Below are 27,150 nucleotides of genomic sequence, written 5' to 3' on the forward strand. Positions count from 1 at the left end.
TGGCATGCGAGATGCGCTTTAGATGAGAAAAATACGTCTACGATGACAAAATATGCTAGGTATGCTATCTATCTATGTGAGGGGTCCTGGTTCTTGGCTGCTTCGTCGGCGATGCTCGGTCGTGCCGGTGTACCTGTGTACCATCCTCCCTATACACTTTAGATCTTCACTCCTATCCGATAGCGGGTTGAGCACAATACTCGACCCGCCATCGCCCTCACAGAATCAAAGATATACCTAGCCTTTACATACATTGCAGCTTCTCGTATCGAAAACCTGGGGTCAAGCGTTTTTTATGTTCAAAGCTTTGGTGGTGGGACCCCGAAGGCTAGAGCCTGATAAAGTCTGTGGGTAGAATGGAGGCGCGGGTGGGAGTTGCGGGGAAATTAGCTAGCCAATCCAGTAAATATATAAAAGAAAATGGCGAAAGTGTGGAGAACACTTGAGTGTTCCTGATATGGAACGCTGGAACTCTGCTGGTGGTGGTAGCGGTGGTGGTGGTGGCTTTGGTGTCAGAAGGGGTCGACGAATGGTCTACTTGAATTGGGGGTGGGGGTTGGATGGGTGTTGGATGGGTGTAGATGGCGAGGAAAGAGACTTGGCCTGGTGAGGACATTCAAAATGTAGGTGTCAGGGTTTTGGTGGCGCGCGGCATGTTTGGTAGCGGTCGAATTCAGACACGCCTTGCCGCTATGTGGGAGCCACGAGAACTCACACCATCGGCACACATCTTCCCTATTGGCGGTTATTGTGTGTGAAGGCTTTGTGGTGTGTTGCCTTTGCCATTGTGGACACTCATCTGATCTTGACACTCGGCTAGCGCTTTCTATATAAGTCGGCTCCCAGCCACTTTCTCCTCCTCTTCATCAACCAACTTACACAACAGCCGGCTTGTACAACAATAAATTTGTACAGCAACTACCTGTACATCAAACCTTGACGCAACCGAAAGTCAGCAGATCATTCCTGCGAAAGGCGCATACCATAAAATGAGGAACATGAGACTCCAATCAACACCCAAAGAGGACGCCGAAATGACCCACGCGAAGACGACAGAAGCGTTTCAAGCGTTTTCCAAGTCTCTGAGAGACAAAATCAAGCCTGAACAGACCAACAATGCGTCGCCGACATACGAACTACAACAGAAAGTAGCTGCGAAGATGGAGGAGGTCTATCAGAAGCAAGAGGCTTATGAGAAGTGTTACGAAGCCTATCAGAAGACCCTCAAAGAAAACCCTGTTGCCTTACAGACTGGCAATGTACTTCGACCAAACAAAGGAAAGTTGGCAGCTGCCAGGACTCCGTGGGACATCAACACATTCGAAGACTTTGAGCAATTCCTCGCAACGCCGAACGGGCCCCAAGAAGTATTCGAGGTTTTGAACCTCGTACGTGAAGCAGACCTCCGTTGCGCTGAATGTTCCTCTTCCCTGGAATTTCCTCAGAACAACCCTGAGTCGCTAAAGGCCGGGGTCGCCAAGCTCACGAAGCAGGATCTCTATGGAAACGGTACCTCAGACCCAGGCAAGAATAAGAACAATAACGAAACATACCACCTTGCCGACCCCGAGATCTTCACTGGTGCCCCTGACTCCCCCATCTCTTACCGCGTATGGAAAACGAAAATTCAGCACAAGATCGCAGCATTCCCCCCAACATCGACCGCATGCACCAGGTACATTACGTCTTCAGCCGCCTCTCCGGCAAAGCCGCAGATCACTGCATCAAGCCCTCTCACCAAGGCGCGTACCCCCATGCCATGAGCTCGGTCGAGGCAATGCTCAATCACCTAGACGGTGAATTCGGCCATTTTACCTCAAACAAGCTACAATATAGCGACCAACCACCCTTCACAGGCTTGGGTGGCACATCTGATCACCTCGACACGAGTGATTCACAGGGTCCAGGGCATCATTGGCTCAATACCCCTTCTACGGAGGAAGTCATGGATTTCCAAGCAGCTCAGCCTACATCACAGCCATGGTGGCCAGGCGATTTTCCTCCTATCGGGTGGCGGTCTGCTCGTGCTGCAAATGATGGCGCATCACACTGGTCACACAAGTATATCGCCTCCCCCTCCGTCGGGCAGGCGACTACTCCTCCCGAACTTCGAGCAAGTGGGTCTACACCACAGGCCTGGTCACACGACTATCCCCTCCGTCGGGCAGGCCACACGCCTCCCCAAATTCGAGCAGGTGGGTCTACACCACAGGCCTGGTCGAGGAACCCCATCCCCTCAACCCCCTCCGTCGGGCTTCCAACCACTCATCCTACATCTTCTCCCCCCATGCACCCACCAACAAACCAAGACACCGCCGCTTTTCCCCCAAACCTCCCACCCCACTTGAGGCCACTGTCGGGGAATCTTTCCAGTAGTAGGCGCTCCCCGTATGCTCTCCCCACTATCGATGGCATTGGGGCATCTCGGGGTCCTTCTCCGGCTTCCACGGACACCATCCTAGGCTTGGGGCGAAACGAGCTTGGCCCTGGGTATTTTGGAGAACCTTAGGGAGGGGTGTGGGGGAGGGGAGGAGGAGGGGGTTTGTTGCATGCTGAGAATGGTCTAGGAGAATAAGGGGGGAAAAGGGGGGAGAGGGGGAGGCGTATGGCGAAGTCTGAAGTTGGAAGAAAGATGAATTGGGATAGAGCAAGAATTTCTGTATGTATGTATGAGATTCTGCACACGAATGAACATTGAGGACGGTATGGGGATCTTGGTCGTGATAGTCTTGTTTGCAAGCCTGTAGCATGCGTCACATCATTTGATTAAGCCATACTGATCCTGATCTTGGTGTTCTTGTTGGCTCTACGCTCGCGCTTTGCGCAATTCTCCCAAGGCAGCTGAAAGAGTTGCGCGGAGGTAACTAGTCTCCTGGCCGAGCGGCAATGACCATCTCTCTTCCAGCAACTTAAGGCTCTGCATCGTACAAATGCAAAGGGGACCATAACGCAGATATCCCAATAGTGACTAGTTGTAGTTTATATAATGTAATACAGTTCCATAAAACTGGTGCACGGGAGCATAGCGGATAGCGTGAAAGTGGCTAGACACATTCACCCTGTTTCCGCCTACTTCTTGCCCTTTTGAAATCTTGGAGGCCGCTGATTCGAGTCTCACCACACTGTCATGGTTACTTTGCTCTAGCATCACGACATGGCATAAGTCGACGCTATGCTGGATGGGCTTGCAGATGACATTAAGAATATGTATGTATATACTTTTTGCATCTCTATATTGTCTTTGATGATCACTGTTCAGACTGCACGCTTTACCCTTCACCTTGCCACAGGAAGCTTGGGAGAGGAAGTGAAGTGTTGAAGGCTGGTAAAGTCTGAGCGCTACGTTTTGCCACTCACTCGAAGCAGAAATTGCTCCGGGCGCAGATTTTGCACCGAAGAGTCACATATGCGATTGATGGGGATGTTGTAATACTTCTCTCTAACTCTGATCCGATTTCAACATCATTGTGCTACCTCACATTATTCAGGCCAATCTCTCTCCCTTCCACTCCACACAGCCACTCAACACTTACCACCTCTGTTCTGACGGCCAATATGTCGACTTCAGCGGGGAGACGTGAGTCAAGATTGATTGATAGAGACCAATTTCCTGCGTCAAACAATGAGACGACTGAAATGCCGCCACCTAACTCAGCTGTCACCTGTGGTCTCATTCACAAAGCCCTATTTGTTCTCTTCGCCAAGTCACTCAGGCTCGAAATCATGGAAGAAACTCTAATAAAATCTGTACCGCATTGTCCAAAGATGGCGGACCTCATCATCAATGAATCCCATCAGTCAAGAAGTCCCGATTGCCGAAAACCGATTGATTTCCAAATCGAAATATTTCCGGCCAAATGCTGCCTCAAAGGCGCGCGAGGCCAGCCCTTCGATTCGAAGACAGCAGAAAACGCACCAGAACACCCAACGACGTTCAAATTCATAAAGGCCTTCGAAAACTGCATCCTACAGATCCGAGAACTCTGCCCCCCGTACTCCCACATGACAACCAAGCAGAACGCGACAAAGGCTTTGGTGAAGATCTGGGCGATGGTGAAGCAAGACCCAGGTCTTATTGCTCATCGAGTGCGTCAAAGGGGGGTGAAGCAAGACCCAGGTCTTATTGCTCATCGAGTGCGTCAAAGGGGGGTGAAGCAAGACCCAGGTCTTATTGCTCATCGAGTGCGTCAAAGGGGGTGGCTGCATCCAGGATTCTGGGCACGGCGAGGAAGATTGTGACTGATTGCGAGACTGGAGAGCGTGTGCAGTTTGTGGCATGGTATAGGGATGAATATGGGGGGCGGAATCCTTGGAATACTGTGCCCCGGGCAACGGCGGCAGTAAGTTCGGTGATGGAGAATAGGGAAGGGAGACGGTGTCACCTTGGAGAGCTTCGGAGAAGGGTGTCGAGTAGCGTCAGCAGAGGAAGGTCAAATGATCTGAAGGGAAGAATTGGCAGACCAATGGTGATTACCCACGATTTAGAGAGGGAAGTCTAACTTTGGGACTTTGGAAGAGGCTTATTGGACCTCTACATAGAAATCCAGAGGCCCGCTCAGGAGGTTTCATTTTGAGCTTCTGCATAATGTAACGAATGCACACGGATGCTTTGCATGAGGGATTGGGCATCCATATTCTTTCCTTCCTTTTCCAGAACGTACTCTTCGGGAGAGATTCCAATTCACGGTCAAAACGTCCTGTGGTGTCGGTTAACACACGAATCTTGTCCCAATTCTCCTTTGAATATAGCATTTCTGTCACTCAACCTACCAAAAATATCTATACTCACAGCATATTCCGAGGAGGCCACCACAATTATAAATCCCAGAACCGGCACGCCTACGAATCAAGACCATGACCAGAGTGGGTAACAATGAAACGTACGGTGGCTGGCAGCCATCCGTCCAAAGCAAGTCACAAAAGCTACCCCAAAGTGAGTGAACAATATCCGTCATAACGGCCACCATGATGGAGTGACGTTACCCCTCCTCCCTCGGTCATGTTTGATGCTAGACGTTTACTAGACATTTACAATTCCTGATTGGATGGAATGGCGTCGCGTGGCCCTCGATCTCGGGAATGTTGGAGACCAAAGGGGGGGCGGAGGGGGAGGGCTTCTCAGAGATTAATACGGGCGGTAGCATATATAATGTAGGAAAGAAGCTATTAGAAGCCTTCAGCTCCAGCCACCGAATGTCCATATCGACGACCTATGAGAAGGTACATAAGCATATGGAGTACCGCTAGGTTTATCACAAAGCCCAAGGTCATTGACTTCAGAAATTGTAAAGTCTAAATAAAGTGCCTCCACCCATCGCAAGAGGTATAGTTGTCTCCACGCCCCGGTCTTGGTATATATATTAGGTCAGTCCCAACTTGCTTTCATTCTTTCATCTATACTTTTTTAACCCCTCGAAGCCAAAAAACTCCTTCCCAAAAAAAAAAAAAAAAAAAAAAGAAAAACAGGACGAGAAATATTTGATCTTACTCACGAGATAAGCCATACCAACGCCTCAGGCATCAGAGGATCTATAAGTGTGTTGGGACTTCCTCACCCCGTGCCCCGCAGATCAAATCCATCCGTCGTTTATAAGCAGAATAACCTTAGCGAGGAAAAGAAAGCAGAGGGATCCAGTCGAGCTGCAAATTGTTTATGCCCATAGGAGATTGGATCAATGTAGATGCGAAGAAAAACCCCTTTGGACTACGCGTGACGTCTCTCCATCAAGAAATCTAGTGGTCATAGGGAGCAGCGTTGCTACAATCAGATGCCTAAAGCAAAGGTGATATACTCATTTTGCATGGGAGTACCCACAGCTGATATATGCAAGCGATCGGTACGTTTGAATGGAAAGAAGCTTTCATTTTGCGCGATGAGAGACTTTTTATCATCACTGCAGTAATTGGAGCAGTCGCTGTACCTACTTCGAGTTGGCATTTAAGTAACCCTACAACATGCTTGCTCAATGTCGATCTGGATTCAAAAATTTCATAGCTTGCTACCACCGCTACTCTACATGGTTTGAGTAACCGGGAACCTGCAGGCTACCTGACTCATCGTGACAAAAAACATACAAACTGATTGAGAGAAATTTTTGCCTTGATTGATATCAAGCCGGAGTTGGCAAATAGCTTGGGATGGCGCAAATGAAGTGTACAAACGTCAATCTGATGGGTGAAAAGCATGCGATGTTTGTCACATTGAGACACAGCTGGTCTGCCTTCTTGTCAAGCCATATATAAGTGCCACCCACAGGCTTCTGTCCCATTATCAAGTGCAAAGTCCTACAGCAGCATTGTTAGTAGCCTGAGGTCGGACGATGACTACCGGGACGATGAGGTTGCCGTAGTATCTACCCCTTGTAAGAGTAATCATTTGTACCAGAGAGAGGGCTTGAGACATGGCCGCGCAAGATTTGATTCACAATTCCAGCAAGGGGAAGCTGACACAATGTCACCAATTACTGTCGATACAAAAGTGTTGATTCTCATAGATGGTATTGCAATTGTTGCTAGACCCGTTGACGTAAGTGTAAGAAGTGTGAATGAAAGCACGCTCAGCAATGCTCGGACGAGAACAAAGAACGCCGCCGCAGCGATTCGACTCCACGTGTTCGAAGCTTTGTTCACACACCAAACAAAGAAGTCTGTGACAACGAGTGTCCTACTGTTTCGGCCAATAAGACGACTCCTCGTCACGAGAGTCTAGTGCGACACTTCACCGGCTTAAATATATATAAACGTGAGCGTGCCCCTTGTTCTTCCTATCTTTTCTTCATCAACTCACTATCACAGATTCTTCCTTACTCAGGCCACGACCTATGTCAGACTTCTCCCACGAAGAAACTCTCCTCTTCAACGAGTCACTTACCTCTGATTCCTCAATCCACCAGCCTAACGACAAAACCATGATGATCAAACACATCATCGAGGAGGTGAAGAAGGAGGTACGAGAACGAATGGAGAAGTTCGACGGGTCCCATGGCTTCGACCATATAGAGCGCGTCCTGAACCTCGCTCAGCTACTGCAAATCAACGAGCGACGAAAAGCTCCCGATGTCGTTTACCGGAACGACATCATTCGCCTTGCCGCCCTCCTTCACGACGTGGGGGATCACAAGTACCTCCCAGAAGGAGAGGACGGAGAGACCCTTGCAGAACGAATCCTCCTCAGCCACGGCGTCTATGAAGACCTGGCTGCAAATATCCAGGAGATCGTGAATTGTGTTTCCTACTCTCACGAGATCAAAGACCCAGAGAAGGTTCAGCGGTGTCTGGAGAAGCTGCCAGAACTAGCGATCGTCCAAGATGCAGATCGTCTGGACGCCCTGGGAGCTGTGGGAGTCACTCGGGCGATCGGATTCAATATCGCGGAGGGACGGACTTTGCAGGATGGGATTAACCATCTGAACCAGAAGCCGGCGAAATTGCCGGGGATGATGAAGACGGCGACGGGGAGGGAGATGGGGAAGGAGCGGCTAGAGAAGCTGCAGGGGATTGTGAAGTTGTGGGAGAATGAGGTGAAGTTGAGGGCGTAGAGGGGCTGTTTGGGAGATAGGGCGTGGGGAAGAGAAGACTGTGGGGAGGTTGGCTTCGGATTTTGAGGAGGCCGTGTGTGGCCAGGCGCCAAGGGCGTGATTGAAAAAGCAAAATGCATCGAATTTCCTGTTGAAGCTTTGTAGACGTCGTGGCATTGCGAAAGGTTTGGGTAGCAAACGTTGAACGCGCAGAACAGAATTGAAGGAGGCCACCAGGCTTGAGTCTAGCAATCTCGCCATACTTTTGCCAGCGACTCAGTAATTGTTTTGCATGACGGCCCGAAATTATTTTGCTCGGTTTGTTCGAGTCGACTCCTCAATCTCGGCACTTTTAAGCAGGTCTCGAACGAAGAAGGTCTCCATGGGACAGCTGTAGGGTGAATATACTCCCTCTAGTTGGGGAAGCATATTCCCCATAAGCGTAATGTGTATTACGCAGTATGGGTCACTTTTAGCCAGCCAGTCAGACTAGGATGACAGCATGCGCCTGTGTTTAGTCGCTACCCTTTGCGATGACTTCTTGATGGAGAGCTCGACAAGAGGACTGCAAGCCTCTTCCGGGTTGAATGTGCCATGAACATTCCACAAGCCTCCGCAACTTGCTCACATCTACCTTTGTGAAAACTTATGCATGTGAGACACGCTGCATACAGTAACTCCGATCAAATCGTACGATTTCTGTAGAGACTGTGCAAGGTCCCAAGTTGGCTCCCCAATTTAGGGATGCAGCCATGACGCAAGCCATGGGAAGGCTGTGATGTCTTTCCAGCGTGAGAGCTGACGCTGGTACCGAGTCGCATGTTGATCGAGTAAGCACGGGGACAACAGCCTATCTGATATCATACCGACTGAGAGGCTCACGATTGGTCTTGTCCGATCCTGTGAGCATGGCCAGGGTGACTCATGGCACAACATGTTCCCTAGGTAAGCAACCTCGCTCACGCAAGGTTAGTGACCCTGCTATCGCTGTAACAATTTTCCCAATCATCTCTTCCTCCAAAGGCCCGTGACGGATCCTTGATGAAAATCTTGCAGCGATTCGACCGTCATTTCGGGTCACGAAGATCCTTCTCCTGGCTTCGTACGACCTGCATCAATGCCAAGGAATACGGCTCGCATGAGCTTCATTGCCAAATGTGACCTCCTATTGCTCAGATCAAGATTGCTTTAGGTGATTGCACCACATGTCATCCTGGGTTCGTTGCCTTTTGTAAGGCTCGCCCTGAGATCGGAGGCGTGGGCCGGTATTTGGCGTCCGTTGCTTCGTCGTTTCGAGGCCTCGGCCATTGAGCGTGAGGCTTTCTTGTCGTGACCCTTGTAGAGATTCTCTTATAAGCACTGCTGGTCAAGACGTATACCGGCCCCTAGCCCTTGCGATAGCCGGACATGGTACAGCGGTTTTGCGCCCATATTTAGCTTGAACACTGGGCACTCGAGCTCAGACTAGCAGGAGAAGCCTCAAATCTATGACCAATTTGTTTCCCACTCTTCTTGCATTGCGAAGACGCCATGTAAGGGATGGCTAGGCGATACTGTTCGTCCTATGACTTCTAACATCTCGCGTCTTGGAGGGGCATTCGCTGTGCATCTGCTCGCTGGAGAATCATAGGTGACGACAGTTCTGTCAGTCCTCTAAGTGAGAATATCGTATACGCCGGTCAAGGCGTTCCTGTTATGCTGCTCAAAGCGAGCCTGAGCTAATATACTGGGAAGATACATTCCCTAATGCGGTGACTCGGGCGTTCTAGGGCTTTCACGGATTTACGTTGAGCCGCTCCGAGAATTTGCCAAGCAATGCCCACGCATACCTTACTATCTCCGAGGGCTTACTTTAACGACTCCGTCAATATGCCATGCACGGTTGATCTTGAACTCGCCCAAGTACAATTTTTAAGGCATTTCAGGTCCCTAATTACGTATCAGCGTATCCCTAGGCAAGTCACGAGAAGGCTCGGTACTGGAAGTTGTTGTCAATGTGAGTGACAACCGAGGATCACAGTGGGTGAGGACTGCAAGCGGACCGCCAGGCCGTCTTTCGCTTATTCGATAAAGGTCAAGCCCCAGATTTGTTTGGGAAGCCTGTTTGTTGCGTCAGTGGTCTTTTAGCCGTCCACTTAATGGGTGAATGATGAAAAGAATGGCCCGAAAATCCTAAATCTTAGCACAAATCAGGTAGCAAACGAGCACTCGCGAGTCACTTTGAGCCTCTACATCGGCTTCTCATCTGCTAGATCTGACACTAAATTTTCAAACGGGGCCAAAACCTAAGACGCTTGGGATCCTTACCTGGGTTGCCCAGCACCTTTCGATAGGATAGGCGAAACTATCCCTCCGACAACAAGCTAACAAGGCTTGTTTTGAGGCATGAGATTACTCCACACCTCCCAGCATCGATTGTTTGAATACAACGACGATGATGTGCCTCCCTACGCCGTTCTCTCCCATACGTGGGGAGAGAACGAAATATCGTACCAAGACTTCCTCCAAGGCAGGCGAAACGAGAAAATTCTTCAATGCTGCCGTCTAGCGGCATCCGAGTCCTGGGATTATGTCTGGATTGACACCTGCTGTATCGACAAATCAAGCAGTGCCGAGCTGACCGAAGCTATCAATGCCATGTATCGTTGGTATAAGAATGCCGAGATATGTTATGCACACCTGGCAGATAGGACGGATTCATTGATATTTAATCCGAAAATTTTTGCAGCGCCCAAATGGTTTACCAGAGGTTGGACATTACAAGAACTTCTTGCTTCTCCGAGAATCATTTTCCTTGCCTCAAACTGGCTTGTGATTGGTAGCAAACAGACTCTTGCGACTTATATCTCTAAGGTTACGCGTATCAGTCTTGAACATCTTAAATTTCCTCATCGAGCGAGTGCAGCAGCAAAAATGTCCTGGATGGCCAATAGGAGAACTACAAGGATTGAGGATATGGCCTACTGTCTTCTAGGGATCTTTGAAGTAAATATGCCTTTACTTTACGGGGAAGGAGAGAGAGCCTTTATAAGGCTGCAAGAAGAATTCATCCGAAGATCAGATGACCAGTCAATATTTGCCTGGGTCGATAATAATCTGGAGTACAGTGGGATGCTCGCACGCCACCCTTCAGCTTTCAGAGATTCTGGCGATATCGTACAGGTCTTCAACGTTCCCCACGTACATGGAAAGCCGTATGTAATGACAAATATAGGTTTAGAAATCCAGTTCCTCGTCGATGAGCAGATTTACTGTGACTTTGATAATGCAGGTACAGAAGATTCGGACCCTAGGCGTGTCTCACGATGGGAGGTTCCGCTTGCTTGTAAAAGATACAGCGACACGGAAACTCTCGTTTTCATAACTCTACAAGAATATGAATCTGGCAAGGCTTCCAGAATCAATTCATTTAGGCTCAATACGCTGCAGGCGCCGCGTCAAACTGGCGAAAAGAGAATGTTCCTGGTGAACTCCGGATATTCCTTGTCAAGTTCGATAAATATTAAGAGAAAACTTTGGGACCCAATCAAAATCGTTCTATCCAAATCTACACGTGAAAAATTCCAATATATAAAAAACATGTCAGGATCAGGGATCAGTGCTTATGATCCGTCGTTCGAAAAAGATCATTATTCAATTGCAAACTCCACCAGAATTTACGTTAGCCGTGGGGAGCATGACATGCTCATACAACTTTCCGAAGGAACATTACAGTCTACGCCTTCGGATGTGATAGAAAAGAGAGCTGCTATGTTCATAGGTGCAGACGAAGCGGGATTCTTATTATGTTGGTCGCAGAATCCTTACCTGACTTCACCTCCCCCTGTTGATGTCCTTGTTGCAAGTGAAATTACACCTGGTTTAGCAGAGGGCAGTCGTGTTCTTTCCAGCTTTGAGGTCGCACAAATGCAACTGGACTCAACAGACATTTGGGTCGCTTCGAAAATGTTTGGAGAGGGCGGTGGGGAAGTCCTAGGTTTTAGGTTAAGACATGAGGCGCGCGGAGAAAATCAACGCCTCGTCATTGAAATTGGTACATCATGTATGCCGTAAAGGCGAAATGGTGGAAAGCATCTGTAGAGTTCAAAGTGCCCTTCGATAGGCAATTCTGCTGCGATCAGGGAGCACCATGGAGCTCATTGATTACAAGCTATGCCTACGGAGAAGCCGAGGACTGCATTTCCATGTCAATTTGCTGTGGAATCTCCAAATCAGTTATTGCGGGTGCATTTGGATGGCGTACGAGTGGTTGGAAGGTAAGGAATCCGCAGGAACTCTGGATTCTGTATCAAGCTTTGACGGTCTTTACGGACGGGATATGTGGAAAGTCTAGAACACCGAGGCCGCATAATGTAGGCCAGAGACTGTTGAAACACGTTGACGAAAGAACATGGTCATCTGAGAAGGGTCAAAAGCAAGGCATGGAAATACGCTGTGGTTTGTACCGCGGTATTTGCCAACAACGAAGGACTTCTTGGCGGTAGATGAGCGATGATTTTCGTATTTACAAAATATCCAGTCGCGTTTCCGATCCTATATCAGAACATGCCTCATCACCAACGAGCTTCTTCAAGTCAGATTCAAAGGATACTCTACACTCTCAATCTTCTCCGGATACTTCAGACCCCCTTGCTTCCTCACCTCATCCATGACCTCCATTATAACAACGCTTTCCTCAAGGCTCTGATACCGACTCTCCTTCCGCCCCTCCAGCAGCGCATACCCCGCCTCATCTGCCTCCCAAAACATTCCCTGCCCTTCTCCCTCCTCCCTCTTGTCCGACCCGAACTTATTGAAGAACCCACTCCCCTTCCCTGGCCCTGGCTGCGGCCACTCCTTATCCTCCACCGTCCCATCCTTCATCACCAACTTCGTCTTCACCGGCCTGAACGCCGGATGAAAGACCTGAACCTCCCCCTTCGTCCCCTGCACCCGAATCGTCGGACCAGCCGAGCCCTTCCCATCCGGGTCCCCAGCGACCAACATACTAGTCGTCGCAACACCATGCACCGGCCCCTCCCCTTCACCCCTAGGAAACTCCAAAATCATCGAAGTATGAACATCAGCGCCCGTCTTGAACGGGCTCATAATCGTCTGCACACTCGGCTTTCGACGCTGAGACTCCGGCTGGGTCGTATACAGCGTTTGAAACAACCACGTCAGCGAATAGATGCCTAGATCAAGCAGCGCGCCACCAGCAAGATCCACATTCACCATGCGCGACTTCCCGTCCGCAAACGAGGTTGCGGGATCCATAGCCATAGAAAGATCGGCAATGACGCGGTGAACAGACCCCAAATGCCCCGATGTGATCAACTCGCGAACGTAGATCGAGAGCGGGAAGTAGCGCGTCCAAACCGCTTCCATAAAGAAAAGATCCTATAATCACAACCCAGTCAACAGGCTAACCGTCAAATCCGTGCACGAAGAGGGCAGGGAAAAGGCGCAAAAACCTTCGAGCGAGCTTTCTCCACCAACACCCTCGCCTGCGCCGCATTCACCGTCAACGCCTTCTCACACAACACATTCTTCCCGTGCTCGAAACACAGCATCGCGTTCTGGAAATGATGGCTATGCGGCGTCGCTATGTATATAATATCCACATCTGGATCCTTGACCAGCTCCTCGTACGAACCGTACGCCTTCGCTGACGAGGGCGCGTCGACTTCTTTCAGAAACTCCTGAGCGCGTGTTTTGCTGGAGGAGCTGGCGGCTGCGGCTACGGAGTGCTTGATTGTGGATACGTTGCGTGTTTTGGGGTCGATGGAGAGGTCTTTGGCGAATGTTTGCGCTATTCCGCCCGTGGCTAGGATGCCCCAGTGGAGCTCGAGTGTTTGTTTGGACATTTTGGGGGAGTGAGATGGGAGGTTGGGGCGCTGTCAGCTTGCTCGTCTGTTCATCGTGAATTGGGCTCTCGTATTGGGATTTTCGTCCATGCTCATTCCTACGTCATATTCTCCGAGACATTTTACGTCATCGCAATGTAGCGTCCTCTTTACAAGGATGTCCTTCTTTCAATTCTGTCCTCTCCACAGAAATGTCCTTTCCGAATTAAGCAGAGCCGGTGTCTTGGCAATTTTCAGGGTCCGACCTCCGGAAAATTTGCTCCAGAGACAGTTCGAGAAATTGTTCATTAACGTCCGACATTCGACGTCATTAATGTGATCTACGGTGACATGTGTGTGGCGTCTGTGCTGTTCCTGTTGTAGTCTATTATGCAGCAATCGTGAAGTCGCCATGGTGGCGATAGGACGCTGCAGACGGCTGGATACAGCACCTATGAAAGAATTACGCACCATGACAGTTTACAGTTTAGCCTAGGTCATGTTCTAACTTATTACTCTATCTTTGCCTTGACATCTCTAAAAAGAATGTAAGGAAAGAGATCCTGGATTTCACATCGTGATCTCTTGCGAGGTCCGTTCTCAGGCACGATACGATGTGGTCATCAAACTTGCATATCAAGCATTCTCGATTGACCACATGGGGATAATTGAGCATGGCGATTGATTTCACTTGCAGCATCGATGATCATTACGAAAGGCGTCATTCCGAAACAGCGACTCTGCTGTGTTCATCTTGCAGATTTCGTATGTGCATCGGAATAATTCATGCAGGGGGGCACGTTGCATGTGACAGCAAGTCTTGCAGATCTGGGACTCGGAGAATAGTCTTGACGTCGCTAGGCGATATGCAAAGCAAATTGACAGACTGCTCCCTCCACATGCATCCTGTGTGGCCTGAACTGTTCCTGTGGATCGCTAAATCAAGGTCATTCAGTACTAGGAGAATGAAGCAATGCATTTGCTGCAAACACCCACTGATTCGACCTGAATGTGCAAGAAAACTTATCCTGGTTTTCGAGAAGACAGGCAAAATGGCATGAGACGACAACGCAAGCTGTTCCCAGTCTGGCCAAACACATCATAAAGTTTCGACTGGGTTCAACGCAATGGATACGACCAAGCGGCGTCACTTATGACTCCCATCACCCATTAGACTGGATCATTCGATACATCTGCTCGAAGCATTTTGCTGAGGTCGTCGGTTTTGCAGTATGAGAGAATTGTGCCGCCCGGCCACCGAGCAGGTCGTTGAATTTAAGCCACTATTCAGCCGCATTAGGCCGACCTTTTTGGCCACTTCGCACCCACTTGGAGAGCTTGGGAGACTACAACCGGGATCGTGCTTTCGTAAGATGAGCTTAAAATTTGAGCTGGAGCACAGATACGCTAAAGATTACATCCTGTCTTTGCAACCATCAGTTGCACGCGGGTCGCCAACGACTTCACCCTTGACATAGAAAGAAATGGTCTATGGCGAGATGATCGATATGTAGATTCACAAGCACATGCAAGTGCTGCATTTGGAGAAACCGCTCTCAGGCCTTTGCAGATCATATTACCCTGCGTTCTGAGCTTTAATTACTTCAATTACAAAGGTACTTCGAGGCATGCTGGAACAATATCCAGATATTGATGACACGATGTTGCCGCAGACCAGGCCCCGAACATTCAAGAGATGGAGTAAAGATGCTCCGGCGATATTTCTAACTTGAATGCATCCACTGAATCGGCCTGACATCCTTGTCTGATAGCACACACCAGTCAAGGCTGATAATGGTAAATGCAAGCTGAATCGATACGAAGCTCTGGATACCAGCATACGTATCTCAATATTGAGACCACAATGTGCCCATACAGTGAGGGTTCCCCACCGCAATTCCTGGGGCCGTTGCGAGACTCCACTTTATGCACGGTGCTAGGGCTGACAGGCCCCTCGTCTGTCCGAAAGTACCGAATGCATCGATCAGCTCGGCTAAGATTTCCAATGGGATGCAGCACTAGACATGCAATAAGATTGCATTTCACGGACGATTATCGACGTTGAGTCAAACGAAGTCTGGCGCAACATCAATTCAAAATTACAACAGACAATCTCATTTCGAAACACTCGTAACGACCCGGTGATACGAGTACGTTGGAAATCGCAAACACTCATGTTCGTCTGTTCTACTGCAGCGGATCCTCTACCGATGCTGCGTATTCCTCGCTTACCATGTAATTACCGCTTCTGCTTGAGTTCGCCAGTCCCAGAGTCGCCACTTTTTCTGACGTGCGAAGTCGCTGTGTTTGTTCTTGAAAGCTCATTACATCGTCATTTACGGCCACACTCACTCAGTCAACGTCGACGAACCGAGAGATAAGTAACCGTCGATCATTATCAACCGACCGTCAGAAGCGGCCTTTGCGGCTTGTGCCACTCGTATGCCGTCTCAATGTGACAGCTGCTCCATCCCTAATCCACCGACAGCTCTCCTTGGTGCCTGAAGCTCAGATGATTCGCGGTGAAGTTGATGACGATCAACGTATCTAGCAGGCTGGTTGGTACCGCTGCGAAGTTGGTGCAAGTTGCCGCTTTACGTCGCCCAGAGTCTTCAATAATGCTTATCAGAATGTTCCATACAGCAACCTTGATGTTGGCGAACCCCACGTCACTATCCTTGTGTCTGATCGCAGTTGACGCCGGAGTATCCTCGTCAGTGGCCTGCAATGGTTGCCTGGCTCGGCCAAAGATACATGGGATTGAGGGTCTCGAGATAGATCAGACCCATCATCCTTTTAGTTAAAAAGATCCTCATTCCATTCCTCACTGAACTCCGGTTACTATCGTTCTGCTATGTAAAGTCATTACCTACTATCGTATCGTTACGTGTAGCAGCACAATGGACCCCAAAAATGCGTTCACCAAGCCAAGGCTTGCTATTATCGGCATGGCTGGTCGCTTCCCTGACGCTGCCGACCACGAGAAGTTTTGGGACCTACTAGAAGCTGGGTTGGACGTCCATAGAAGGGTAAGCATACTTTCTATGGGACTCGACATCGACCTATGTAAGGCTCATAATGAACTAGATTCCTTCCGATCGATTCGATGTCGAGAAGCATTACGATCCCAATGGCAAAGTCCGCAACACCAGTCACACTCCCTACGGGTGCTTCATTCAGGAACCAGGTCTCTTTGACCCACGCTTCTTCAACATGTCACCTCGAGAAGCAGCACAGACAGACCCGATGCAGCGTCTTGCCTTAGCTACCGCTTATGAGGCATTGGAAATGGCAGGTTACGTCCCTAATCGAACCCCATCTACTCAACAGGACCGCATTGGCACGTTCTATGGCCAGACCAGCGATGACTGGCGTGAGGTCAATGCCGCCCAAGATATTGACACTTATTTCATCACTGGTGGTGTACGACCTTTCGGACCGGTGAGCTCTTCACTTCGCTTATCACTGGCACACCATTGCTAATTATCTTTACATAGGGGCGGATCAATTACCACTTCAAATTCTCTGGACCCAGCTTTAGCATAGACACGGCCTGCTCTTCAAGCGCTGCCGCAATACAGCTGGCTTGCACCTCATTATGGGCCGGGGACTGCGATACTGCGGTATGCGGTGGCCTTAATGTCATGACCAATTCCGACATTTTCTCTGGCTTGAGCCGTGGACAGTTCTTGTCCAAGACTGGAAACTGCCAGACATACGATGATGGTGCTGATGGCTGTAAGTACACTCAACTATAGTCCTTCCGCACTCCTGACTCACTTATACACCAGATTGTCGAGGAGACGGGATTGGTACCGTCATCGTCAAGCGACTAGAAGATGCTGAAGCGGACAATGATCGCATTCTTGGAGTCATCCGCGGCATAGCTACTAATCACTCAGCCGACGCGGTCTCAATCACTCATCCCCACGCGCCAACGCAAGAAGTACTCTTCAAGAAAGTCATGCGCGATGCTGGACTCGATCCGCACGACGTTGACTACGTGGAAATGCACGGCACTGGCACCCAAGGTAAGTCTAACAATGAGAGGTCCTCAATCCTGCTGATATTATTGAAGCGGGTGACAGTACGGAGATGGAATCCGTTACTAATGTTTTCGCTCCACAGTCTCGTACTGGCACGAGACAAAGATCATTGCACATCGGTTCGGCCAAAGCCAACGTTGGCCATGGCGAGGCAGCATCAGGAGTCACAGCCTTCATTAAGAGTCTTATGATGATGCAGAAGGGTACGATCCCCCCTCACTGTGGTATCAAAGGTAAAATCAACCACGGCTTTCCAAAAGACCTGGACGCACGTAACGTTCACATCGCTTTGAAGCCAACCCCATTCCACACGAAAGATGGAGGCCCGCGGCGGGTGTTTGTAAACAATTTTAGCGCAGCTGGCGGCAACACTGCCACATTGCTCGAGGAAGCGCCTCTCAAACAGTCACCCCGAGTTGACCCTCGAGGAGAATGGGTCCTTGCTGTTTCGGCAAAATCCAAAGCCGCTCTACGAGCCAACACTCAGAATCTTATCAAGTACATCGCCCAAAATCCGGATGTCACCATTCCAGATCTTTCATACACAACCACTGCTCGTCGTATTCAACACAATTACCGCATCGCTTTCAGCTGTGGCAATGACTTGAGCAAGATAGTCGAACTTTTGAATACCCAGCTTGAGCATGACATTAGCCCTGTACCAGGTTCAAAGCCAAGAATAGCTTTCTCCTACACCGGGCAAGGATCCCATTACACCGCCCTTAGCAAAGCTCTCTACGAGTATTTTCAGTCGTACAAGGATGATATACAGACCCTTGACAATGTAAGCAAAGGGTTTGGATATCCTTCGCTCTTGCCCTTGATCGAGGGAAAGGATGAGAATGGCGAGGCCGTCGACGCCAAAGACCTCTCTCCTCTAGTCGTGCAACTTGGTCTTAATAGCATCCAGATAGCCCTCACTCGATTCTGGGATTCTCTTGGCGTGAAACCGGATGTTGTCATTGGCCATAGTCTGGGTGAGTATGCTGCTCTTAATGCTGCTGGCGTCCTTTCGATCGAAGACACTATCTACCTTGTGGGTGAGCGGGCGAAACTCTTGCTGGAGAAATGTACTCCAGGGTCACATGCCATGCTAGCATGCAAAGTCTCTGCTGTCTCGCTTCAAGGCATCCTGGAAGAGGCTGGCAGGGTGGAGATAGCCTGTCTTAATGGGCCTCAAGAAACAGTTCTTGGGGGCACGGTACAAGACATTGATGAATTTGCAGAGAAGCTGGGTAAGCAAGGAATCAAGAGCACAAAGCTTCGGACACCATTCGCATTCCACACGTCCCAAGTGGATCCTATCATGGAGAGTTTTGAGCTCTTGGCAGGCAATGTCACGTTCCTTAAAGCTAAGGTTCCGGTTGTTTCGCCCTTGTTATCCTCGGTCCTGAACGGAGACAACACCATAGATGCCAAATACTTAGCACGTCACGCAAGAGAGCCAGTCAACTTCGTTGGTGGCCTCTCGTTTGCTAAGCAGTTTGGTCTTGTGAACGATCAGACCGCCTGGGTTGAATTGGGCCCTCATCCAGTCTGCACTAGCTTTGTCAAGTCGACATTTGGTGCAGAAACCCTCACTGCCCCAACAATGCGTCGCGATGTCAATCCCTACAGGACCATTGCAGAAAGCTTGTCAGCACTGCACTTGGTTGGTATCGCCATTGACTGGAATCAATATCACGCTGCATTTGCGGATTGCGTCAGGGTTTTGGATCTGCCAGCATATGCCTTTGACAACAAGAACTACTGGATTCAATACACCGGAGACTGGAACCTATCCAAGGGTAGTGTTACGCATAAGCCAGCTTTGCCCGAGCCCACGTCGTCTATGACAACGACATCAGTGCAAAAGCTGGTCTCTGAGAACGTTGATAGCCACAGCGCAACGGTCATCATTGAGTCAGACACTGCCCAGCCCCAGCTCAGAGCTGCCGTTCAAGGTCATATGGTGAATGGCACAGCTTTGTGTCCATCTTCGCTGTACGCGGACATGGCCATGACTGTTGGCCAGCATCTACATGAGTTACTCCAACCAGGTGCTGACGGTATTCTTCCTGATGTCGGCGATATGGAAGTTTTCAAGCCCTTCATCGTTGATGAAGACATTAGCAAAAGTCAGACTATTCGTTTGAGTGGTACATTCAGCGCTGGCGATGATAAGGCTACACTCTTGTTCAGTAGTGGCTCTGGTAAGGCTGAAGTTCAACACGCCAAGTGCTACGTCAAGTATGGTCATGGTATTGAGTGGGCCAATAAGTGGCAGCGGCAGACCTACCTCATTGGTGAGCGGATAGATCGATTGAAAAGACTCGAGTCTACTGGACAAGCTCATAGAATGCTTCGAGGCATTGCATACCGATTATTTGGGTCATTTGTCGAGTACGACAGGAAATACCAGGGTATGGAGGATGTCATACTTGACAGCCCAGAGCTTGAAGCTACGGCCAAGATCTCCTTCCAGACAAGAGATGAGGATGGTAAATTCTTCTGCAGCCCCTATTGGATTGACAGTGTCTGCCATCTCGCCGGCTTCATCGTCAATGCGAATGAGACCATCGATTCCAGCAAACAGGTCTATGTCTCCCACGGCTGGGAGTCTATGCGCTTTGCAGAACCATTGAGGGCTGAGAAGACTTACCGCTCTTACGTCAAGATGCAGCCGCTCGACAACAACATCATGGCCGGAGACGTATACATATTCGACGGAGATCGTATCATTGGTCTTTGTGAGCAGTTGAAGTTTCAGTGCATACCTCGTGCGCTATTAAATACGTTCCTTCCGCCTAGAGGAGCTGCTGTGCAAAAGCAAGTGGCCCAGCCTGCGCCCAAGGCAGCTCCCAAAGCAGCCGCTGTTAGAGGAACCAAAAAGGCTATCAATAAATCTACGGTATCAACGAACCCTACTGTTTCTGTTACAAATCAAGTCCTGGAGATCATTGCTGCAGAAGTCGGCATGCCAACCGATGAGCTGGCTGATGCCATTGTCTTCACCAATATCGGCGTTGACTCCCTAATGTCACTGACGATCAGTGGGCGTATACGAGAAGAACTTGACATCAACATTGACCAAGAAGTGTTTGCCGATCATCCTACTATTGGGGAATTCAAAGCGTACTTGAGCCAATTTGAGAAAGCTACAACACCTGTACTCGTTGTCGAAGAGGACGAGAGTACGACAGCGTCATTATCATCATCATCATCATCATCAGATTTTGATGACGCATCATCTACTCCAGGGTCAGTCTCCACACCTATCTCACATCCGGGATCACCGGCCAATTCATCTGATCTGTCGACTCTCGTTCGAAAAACAATTTCCGAAGGTATGGAGGTCGACGTTGACGAGCTACTCAGTATTGAGGACTTAAGCACAATTGGTATGGACTCGCTCATGGCATTGACGATGCTGGGTACGCTTCGAGAACAAGCGGGCCTTGCCTTACCTTCAGACTTCTTTGTCGAGAACCATAGCATCAAAGCCATCGAGCAAGCTCTGCATATCACACCTCCCGAGTCTGCGCTTAAAAAGAAGCCCCAGCCAAAGAAGAGCGGCGCAGCATCTAAGTCACAACCGCAAACAAGACCAACCACCCAGCCCAGCACACGACCCAGCTCAAGACCCTCCACCCCCCTCTCAACTGCCCGGCCCACCACTTCACGAACAAAGAAAGTCCAACTCCCCGACCGCCAAGCAACCTCCCTCCTCCTCCAAGGCAGCCCCAAAACCGCCACCAAAGAATTCTGGCTCGTGCCCGACGGCGGCGGCGCACCCACCTCCTACACCTTCATGGACACCATATCCCCCATGCTCTGCATCTGGGGCCTGACTTCCCCCTTCTGCCGCACCCCCGAAGAATTCATAATCGGCGTCGTCGGCATCGCCACCAAATACGTGACGGAGATAAAACGGCGGCAGCCATCGGGCCCCTACCACATCGGCGGCTGGTCTGCGGGCGGCGTCATATCCTACGAAATCGTGCAGCAGCTGATCGCACTCGGCGACGCGGTGGACACGCTCGTCTTCATCGATACGCCCTGCCCCCTCATCATCGAACCCCTCCCATCCTCCCTCCATCGCTTCTTCGGCTCCATCGGCCTCCTCGGCGACGGCGACGGGGCGCTCGACAAACTCCCGCCCTGGCTGCTCCCGCATTTTGCCCAGTCCGTCACCGCGCTGTCGACGTATGACGCGTGTCCGCTGCCCGGGGGGAAGAGTCCCAATGTGTGGGCGATGTGGTGCGAAGATGGGGTTTGTAAGACGCCCGAGGATCGCAGGCCGGATCCGTATCCGTATGGTCATGCCGAGTGGTTGTTGGAGAATCGCACGGATTTTGGGGCGAATTTGTGGGAGGAGTTTATCGATGAGGGGAAATTGGTCACGGCGCATATGGAGGGGAATCATTTTAGTATGATGAAACCGCCGTGTGTGGGGCGGCTTGTGGAGTTTTTGAGAAAGGCGCTGGCGTGAGAGAGGTGTGGGGGAGGGGGGAAGGAGGCGATAAATTGTTTGGTTTGAAGGGGAGAATAGAGATGTAGAAAACAGGCTGTGAGTTGCGTGGTGATAGAAGGATAGATTGTGGGTAGACAAAATTGAGCTCGTTCATTTATGCATTCTACATTCTTTGCGGTTTGTGCGAGGCTCTTGTTTAATCTTTGAAATCAGCTACGTCGTGCGAACTAAGTCCGTCTTTGTCGTCCTTTTCGCAACCTCTGTGCGTGGAAATCCGGGGGTCTGAGCTCTCCCGCAAGGCGAAGCGCCGTTTGTGCTCGGTCTATGCCCATGTCACCCTTATTGGGCGAGAGCTGTCGCTTCCAGCACTTCTGGCTCTGGTGATGGGTGCTTTATCTATTTCGTGGGGAATCAAGCGTGTTCTAGCATTTCCCTTCGTCTACGCATTGCCCGCGTCTACGCGCTACTGTGCGATAGAATCTTCGAGAGCGTTTTTCAAAGCGCTTTGATGCTCGTGAAACTGTGTCAGTGGTGTCTGTGCAGCCACAAAGGAGCCGCAAGAGTCTCCGCCGATGTTTGCGAAGCACCGTGATAGCAAATAGATGCACACACTTTCGTTTGCGCTTTGTAGAGGTACTTGCCATTCATGTGTTTAGTCAGATCTTGGTTGGCTGGTGTTGCTCCACGCTCTGGCTGCCCGCTGCGCAAGCTACCTTCTCATTTGATGGCCATGTCCCTAGCCGCCCAGCCCCCTTCGTGCTACTGCAGGCAGAACTGTTTGCACAGCCACTTGGGGCAGAGAGCGGGTGAATGTCTTTGCAAACACGTCCTTTGCCTTCGTTCATCTGTGCTGCTCTATAAGTATTGATGTCCGGCATGTAGTGATCAAGATTAGAGACTTGTAGTGAAGATGGTTGACGAAGGTGATGAACACGATGGCTATGATGTCTCGCTGAAGAGATTTGGAGAGGTAGATGCTGAGAGGAACAATTTGCTTGCAGTATTGAAGAGGCTCTAGTGGGATATGTTAAATTCGCTGACGAGTGTGTAGCGCCTTGTTGAGGATCTGAAGAGGGCTCGTAAAGATTCGAGTAATATGTCGAGCGATCTAGAGCGGGAGCGAGACGCCAATCGCAAGCTACAAAGTGAGAATAAGGAGTTTCAGATGCTAAAGGTAAGTGTTGTAGGACGCTAATCTATATGTGCTTGGATACTGATAGTGTGGACAGAGCCGACGAGCTTTTGTTGTTGTGCTCATTGATGCCGATGCCGATGATTACATGGTGCGAACCTTGCCAACACTATATTTATTTAATGCTCATATACTCAGTTTCGTGAAGAGTTTCTCAATCATCCTGATGGCGGCCAGAAAGCCGCGGACGAGATAGCTGCTCGGATTGAGGATCACATGGCCTCTGATGGCAACGATATTGATGTCGTGATCAGAGCGTTCGCAAATCTCAAAGGTCTTAAGACCGGTGTATTGAAACGTGGGAAGATGGGAGTTCACGTCAATCCTGAGCGTTTTGTGCAGAGTTTCAGCCAGAGGAGCGGAATGTTCGACTTTGTCGATGTTGGTGATGCTAAGGAGGGCGTGGATCACAAGATTCGCGGTAAATCAACTCTCGAGCCTTCCGCATACTCAGCAGACTGACTTGGCGCCACAGAGAACGTTCTGTTCTTCCTCAACGACATCAGGTGTAAGCGTATTTTCTCTGCTGTTTGCCATGACAAAGGTTATTTGCCGGGACTCAGTCAGATCGCCTCCGGCCGTTCGGAACGAGAGCGCATCACCTTCATTGCCAGCGGTGCGCTGAGCACGAAGTTCATGAATTTGGGGTTTCCCAGTCCACCGCTTCAGTTGCACACTGTATTTGCGCCCGGAAGAATAGTTCAACACAAGCAACAATCCCCTCCATCGATTGCGTCTACTAAGATTGGTCACGGGAGCAAGTTATCTCAAGGGTTGGTCAACGCCAATGCTTTGACCAGTCGACTCGTAATGATGTTCGGTGACGACGGTGAGAGAATCGACAAGCCTCTTCTCGTCGATCCGAATTTTGCGCAAGCGATGGCAAGGAACTCTTTTTGCGGCTACTACTACCTTCGTGGCTACTGTAATGGTCTTTGCGGCAGAAACCATACTCATCCGGCTTTGACCGCAGGTGAGTATGACTGCCTCTGGTTCGTGATGCGAAACGGACTCTGCAACAAATTTAGGAAGAACAAGATATGCGATGACCCTATGTGCATATATGGGCATCAGAGGAGCGAAATTGACGTAGCGATGTCGATATCTTCTGGTGATGCTGTTTCAGAGACAGTCCTCGAACGATGAAAACTTGATTATTGGTTGATCAACAATCAAGTCGTGTTACCGGTCGACTGCGAAGGTCTTGTTGTGGTGCTGTGAGGTAGTCATGAGAATGAGAAATCGTGCCGGGTATATGCTTGGACAGACTAATGATTGAGCTTATGAGGACAGCGAAGAATAGTGCTGGTCGTTTATGACGATCAAACGAAGATAGTCATTCTTTTCCAATTAACGGACTTACCTTTACCCTCATCTAGTTCCCATGCCCTCACATAACGCTGCTTCTTCTCCCACGCCATATCACATGGATATTGATCAATGCCTAAAGGCGAAGCTCGCTTGGAAACCTTTTGATGCATCTTGATGACATCAAGATGTAGGCGTTCAAACTTCTTGAAGGCGTCCCAGCTGGTGCATAGCAAACGCAGTTTAGGCCTGATTTCTATCGGTGAACACTGCGGCATCTTAGACGGGCGAAATCATGCTGCCTTGATGCCCTAAGGTACAAGGCAGCGTATGCTCTCATAAAAACAGTGCCCTTGAGACACCAGACTTTTTCTTCCACACGAAAAGGTACTTCCTTCACCCGTTCACCGCGTGTCGATCCCAATTAGCTCACTTAGGATGGAATCTAAGGTAGCCAGTTTCAGGAAGGAACTTAAAGCATTTCGCTCCCGTGGCGAAGCCGCTCAAGTCTCACGTCATCTTGACCAAGAACTTTTGAATGTGAGTTTAGTCATGTCTGGAGTAAATTTACTCCAGTCACCATGAAAAACCCTGTTGAGTATTCAGAATCTTATCGTAGAGCACGAACGACAAGGCGAAGAGATAACGAGGCTCGGACGAGAGCACGAGGAGCTAGAGACTTGGGTGAATATTCTTGAAATTGAGAGTAGCGGTCTCAAAGAGCAAATCGAAAATCTGAAAGATGAGCTTGTTGGAAGCGAGGAGGCCGAGAAAGAGAACGCACATGAGATACAGAAACTGAGGGGTGAGGCGGGTGGACACCTTCGGCTCAATCGAGAGCCTGATAATCGTACAGTACGTGCTTGGCTCTATTGACCAGAGGGGTCGAGCATTGATAGTCATTCTAGCAGACTGGAAAGTACACTGCCGTTCTTCTGAACGTCAATGCAGACGCATTCAAGGTATGAGTCTCATTCATTGAGACCTTGAGCTTAACTAACCCGAGAAGTTCGACTTGACTACCGTACGAAAGGATGGTGGTGGCGTCGAAGCTGCAAACATGCTTCGTGAACGACTTGAAAATTATCTATGAACGTTGCTGCCCACAACGGAGCGGCGGAAACTGGTCGTGAAGCTCTTTGCAGACGGCAGAAGCTTGTCTACAGGCTATGGTTGCGACGATGCCCTCCTCATGCGCTTCATCCAAGCTTTCAATGGGAGTCGGGACTTAATGGATCTAATCCTCGCCCCCGATCCACGGTGGAAGATACAGCGTCAGTATTGATGAACGTCGGGTCATACTGCCCAGTTGATTGCTGACTCCTGATGATAGAGAACATCTTTTTCTTCGCTCGCGACTCCAAATGTAAACACATGATAGTTGCAGACCGACATCTCGGAGTGTATCAAGATGCATCGCAAACAGTCAACTCGCATAGATTTGAAAAGCGATCAGTGACTCTCCTCTCGAAAGTTGGCAGTGAGCCCGTCTCAGGATCTCGAAGTCCCCAGCTGGAATTGGAAGGTGTCTTTAGACCTGACTTCAAGTACAATCAATCTGTTGAGACACCGACCAATGGCTTCGAGAGGTGAGGTAAATGAACCTTTTGTGCGTGGAGTGGTGATGGGCGAGAGAGAAGCTCGAGATCTTAGCGTTCAGATGAGAGTAGCGTAATGTCAATCGTACTCCGTATCTCTTGCGAATGAAATGTCCAAATTCAGTGTTGGACTGAGTACCGAGATCGAGGCATACAGGCGTCGGCAAGAAAATCGTCATGTTTGGATTCGTTCCTTGCCGGGAAGGCGAAGAAGGCAAATGATGGCCACAGCCTACTGCCTTTCCCAGCAGGGCCAACACCGAGATCATAACTTATCATCACACTCCTGATCTTGTTTATTTTCCCAGTCTCAATGATGCCGATTTTCTTTCCTCGCAGGCTGGCTTCAGCCAGCTTGGCCCAAGACACCTTCACTTCCCATAGCGATTATCGACCCCGCCTTCAGCGGGCGTGGGAGGATTTCAATTCGCAAAACCCATCACAGCGATTGATAGTAGTGCAGGTGGGTCATTCACCATGCGTAGAAAGCAATCGTTAATATGGAAGGGCCGCAGAGTCTACTCCGAGAGTACAATGATGTCCTGAGTAGACATCGTGCACTCAAGCAGGAGGCGAATTATATTCGAGCTGAGAACGAGCGCTTACGCCGCACTCGGGTATGCGAACTCCTGATGTTGGAAGCCACACATGACAGGGTGTTGAAGAATGTGTTAGATCATGAATCCGTTTGTCCTGGTACTCATTGATGGCCTCATGGGAAATTGGAGGGTAGTCCTCATCATCACCCAATTTTGCATGACTGACTGACGATCGAAGCTCAATAATTTGTGGGTCAGAAACGGTGGTGAAGCTGCCGTGAATACGATCGCTAGACGAATTGAGGTTGACCTTGGCCGTAATTATCACCATTATGGATGCGTCACCGTCCAAATCGAGTTCATTGTCTGCATCAAACCCTGGGATGAATATGCACATCGACTAGTCCAGGACATGACAAACCGCAAGTTTACCTTCATATCCAATGTGCACGCGGATACCATGAATCAGCGAATACGACGTAAGTGTCAGCGATCGTTCACACGTGGAGAGAATTGATGCGATTTGTATAGGTCGGTTGCTGAAACATGGACGTACACCACAATGCAGACACATTTTTCTGGACGTCGAAAGTCTGAGTATTTTCGAGAACACTCTGAGGGAGCTTGAACCTGACAGAGAAAATACTGAGTGGATCACACCCCTTGGTGTTG

The 27,150-nt window shown here is 49.7% G+C and overlaps 7 protein-coding genes across 7 annotated transcripts; 6 read left to right on the forward strand and 1 right to left on the reverse strand.

Moving 5' to 3' along the window:
- Positions 1-989: 989 nt before the first annotated feature.
- Positions 990-1,763, forward strand: KY384_009259 (uncharacterized protein; the record flags this gene model as incomplete). The annotated part of the gene is made up of 2 exons (XM_044817745.1): positions 990-1,581; positions 1,693-1,763. 2 exons carry the CDS (start codon positions 990-992, stop codon positions 1,761-1,763), a joined length of 663 nt encoding a protein of 220 aa, XP_044664898.1.
- Positions 1,764-6,451: 4,688 nt separating this feature from the next.
- KY384_009260 (uncharacterized protein) lies at positions 6,452-7,538 on the forward strand (the record flags this gene model as incomplete). The annotated part of the gene is made up of 2 exons (XM_044817746.1): positions 6,452-6,645; positions 6,812-7,538. The coding sequence occupies 2 exons, from the start codon at positions 6,452-6,454 to the stop codon at positions 7,536-7,538; spliced, it is 921 nt and encodes a 306-aa protein (XP_044664899.1).
- A 2,364-nt stretch (positions 7,539-9,902) lies between these two features.
- KY384_009261 (uncharacterized protein) lies at positions 9,903-11,570 on the forward strand (the record flags this gene model as incomplete). Its single annotated transcript, XM_044817747.1, has 1 exon — positions 9,903-11,570. One exon carries the CDS (start codon positions 9,903-9,905, stop codon positions 11,568-11,570), a length of 1,668 nt encoding a protein of 555 aa, XP_044664900.1.
- A 516-nt stretch (positions 11,571-12,086) lies between these two features.
- On the reverse strand, positions 12,087-13,363 carry KY384_009262 (uncharacterized protein; the record flags this gene model as incomplete). The annotated part of the gene is made up of 2 exons (XM_044817748.1): positions 12,087-12,896; positions 12,971-13,363. The coding sequence occupies 2 exons, from the start codon at positions 13,361-13,363 to the stop codon at positions 12,087-12,089; spliced, it is 1,203 nt and encodes a 400-aa protein (XP_044664901.1).
- A 2,927-nt stretch (positions 13,364-16,290) lies between these two features.
- KY384_009263 (Type I Iterative PKS) lies at positions 16,291-21,859 on the forward strand (the record flags this gene model as incomplete). Its single annotated transcript, XM_044817749.1, has 4 exons — positions 16,291-16,371; positions 16,430-16,783; positions 17,301-17,373; positions 17,520-21,859. The coding sequence occupies 4 exons, from the start codon at positions 16,291-16,293 to the stop codon at positions 21,857-21,859; spliced, it is 4,848 nt and encodes a 1,615-aa protein (XP_044664902.1).
- A 1,078-nt stretch (positions 21,860-22,937) lies between these two features.
- On the forward strand, positions 22,938-23,495 carry KY384_009264 (uncharacterized protein; the record flags this gene model as incomplete). Its single annotated transcript, XM_044817750.1, has 3 exons — positions 22,938-23,015; positions 23,071-23,124; positions 23,172-23,495. 3 exons carry the CDS (start codon positions 22,938-22,940, stop codon positions 23,493-23,495), a joined length of 456 nt encoding a protein of 151 aa, XP_044664903.1.
- Positions 23,496-24,779: 1,284 nt separating this feature from the next.
- KY384_009265 (uncharacterized protein) lies at positions 24,780-25,573 on the forward strand (the record flags this gene model as incomplete). The annotated part of the gene is made up of 4 exons (XM_044817751.1): positions 24,780-24,881; positions 24,948-25,196; positions 25,253-25,303; positions 25,487-25,573. The coding sequence occupies 4 exons, from the start codon at positions 24,780-24,782 to the stop codon at positions 25,571-25,573; spliced, it is 489 nt and encodes a 162-aa protein (XP_044664904.1).
- Positions 25,574-27,150: the final 1,577 nt, after the last annotated feature.

Source organism: Bacidia gigantensis (assembly GCF_019456465.1).
Source record: "Bacidia gigantensis strain McMullin 20006 chromosome Unknown scaffold_268, whole genome shotgun sequence".
NCBI lineage: Eukaryota > Fungi > Ascomycota > Lecanoromycetes > Lecanorales > Ramalinaceae > Bacidia > Bacidia gigantensis.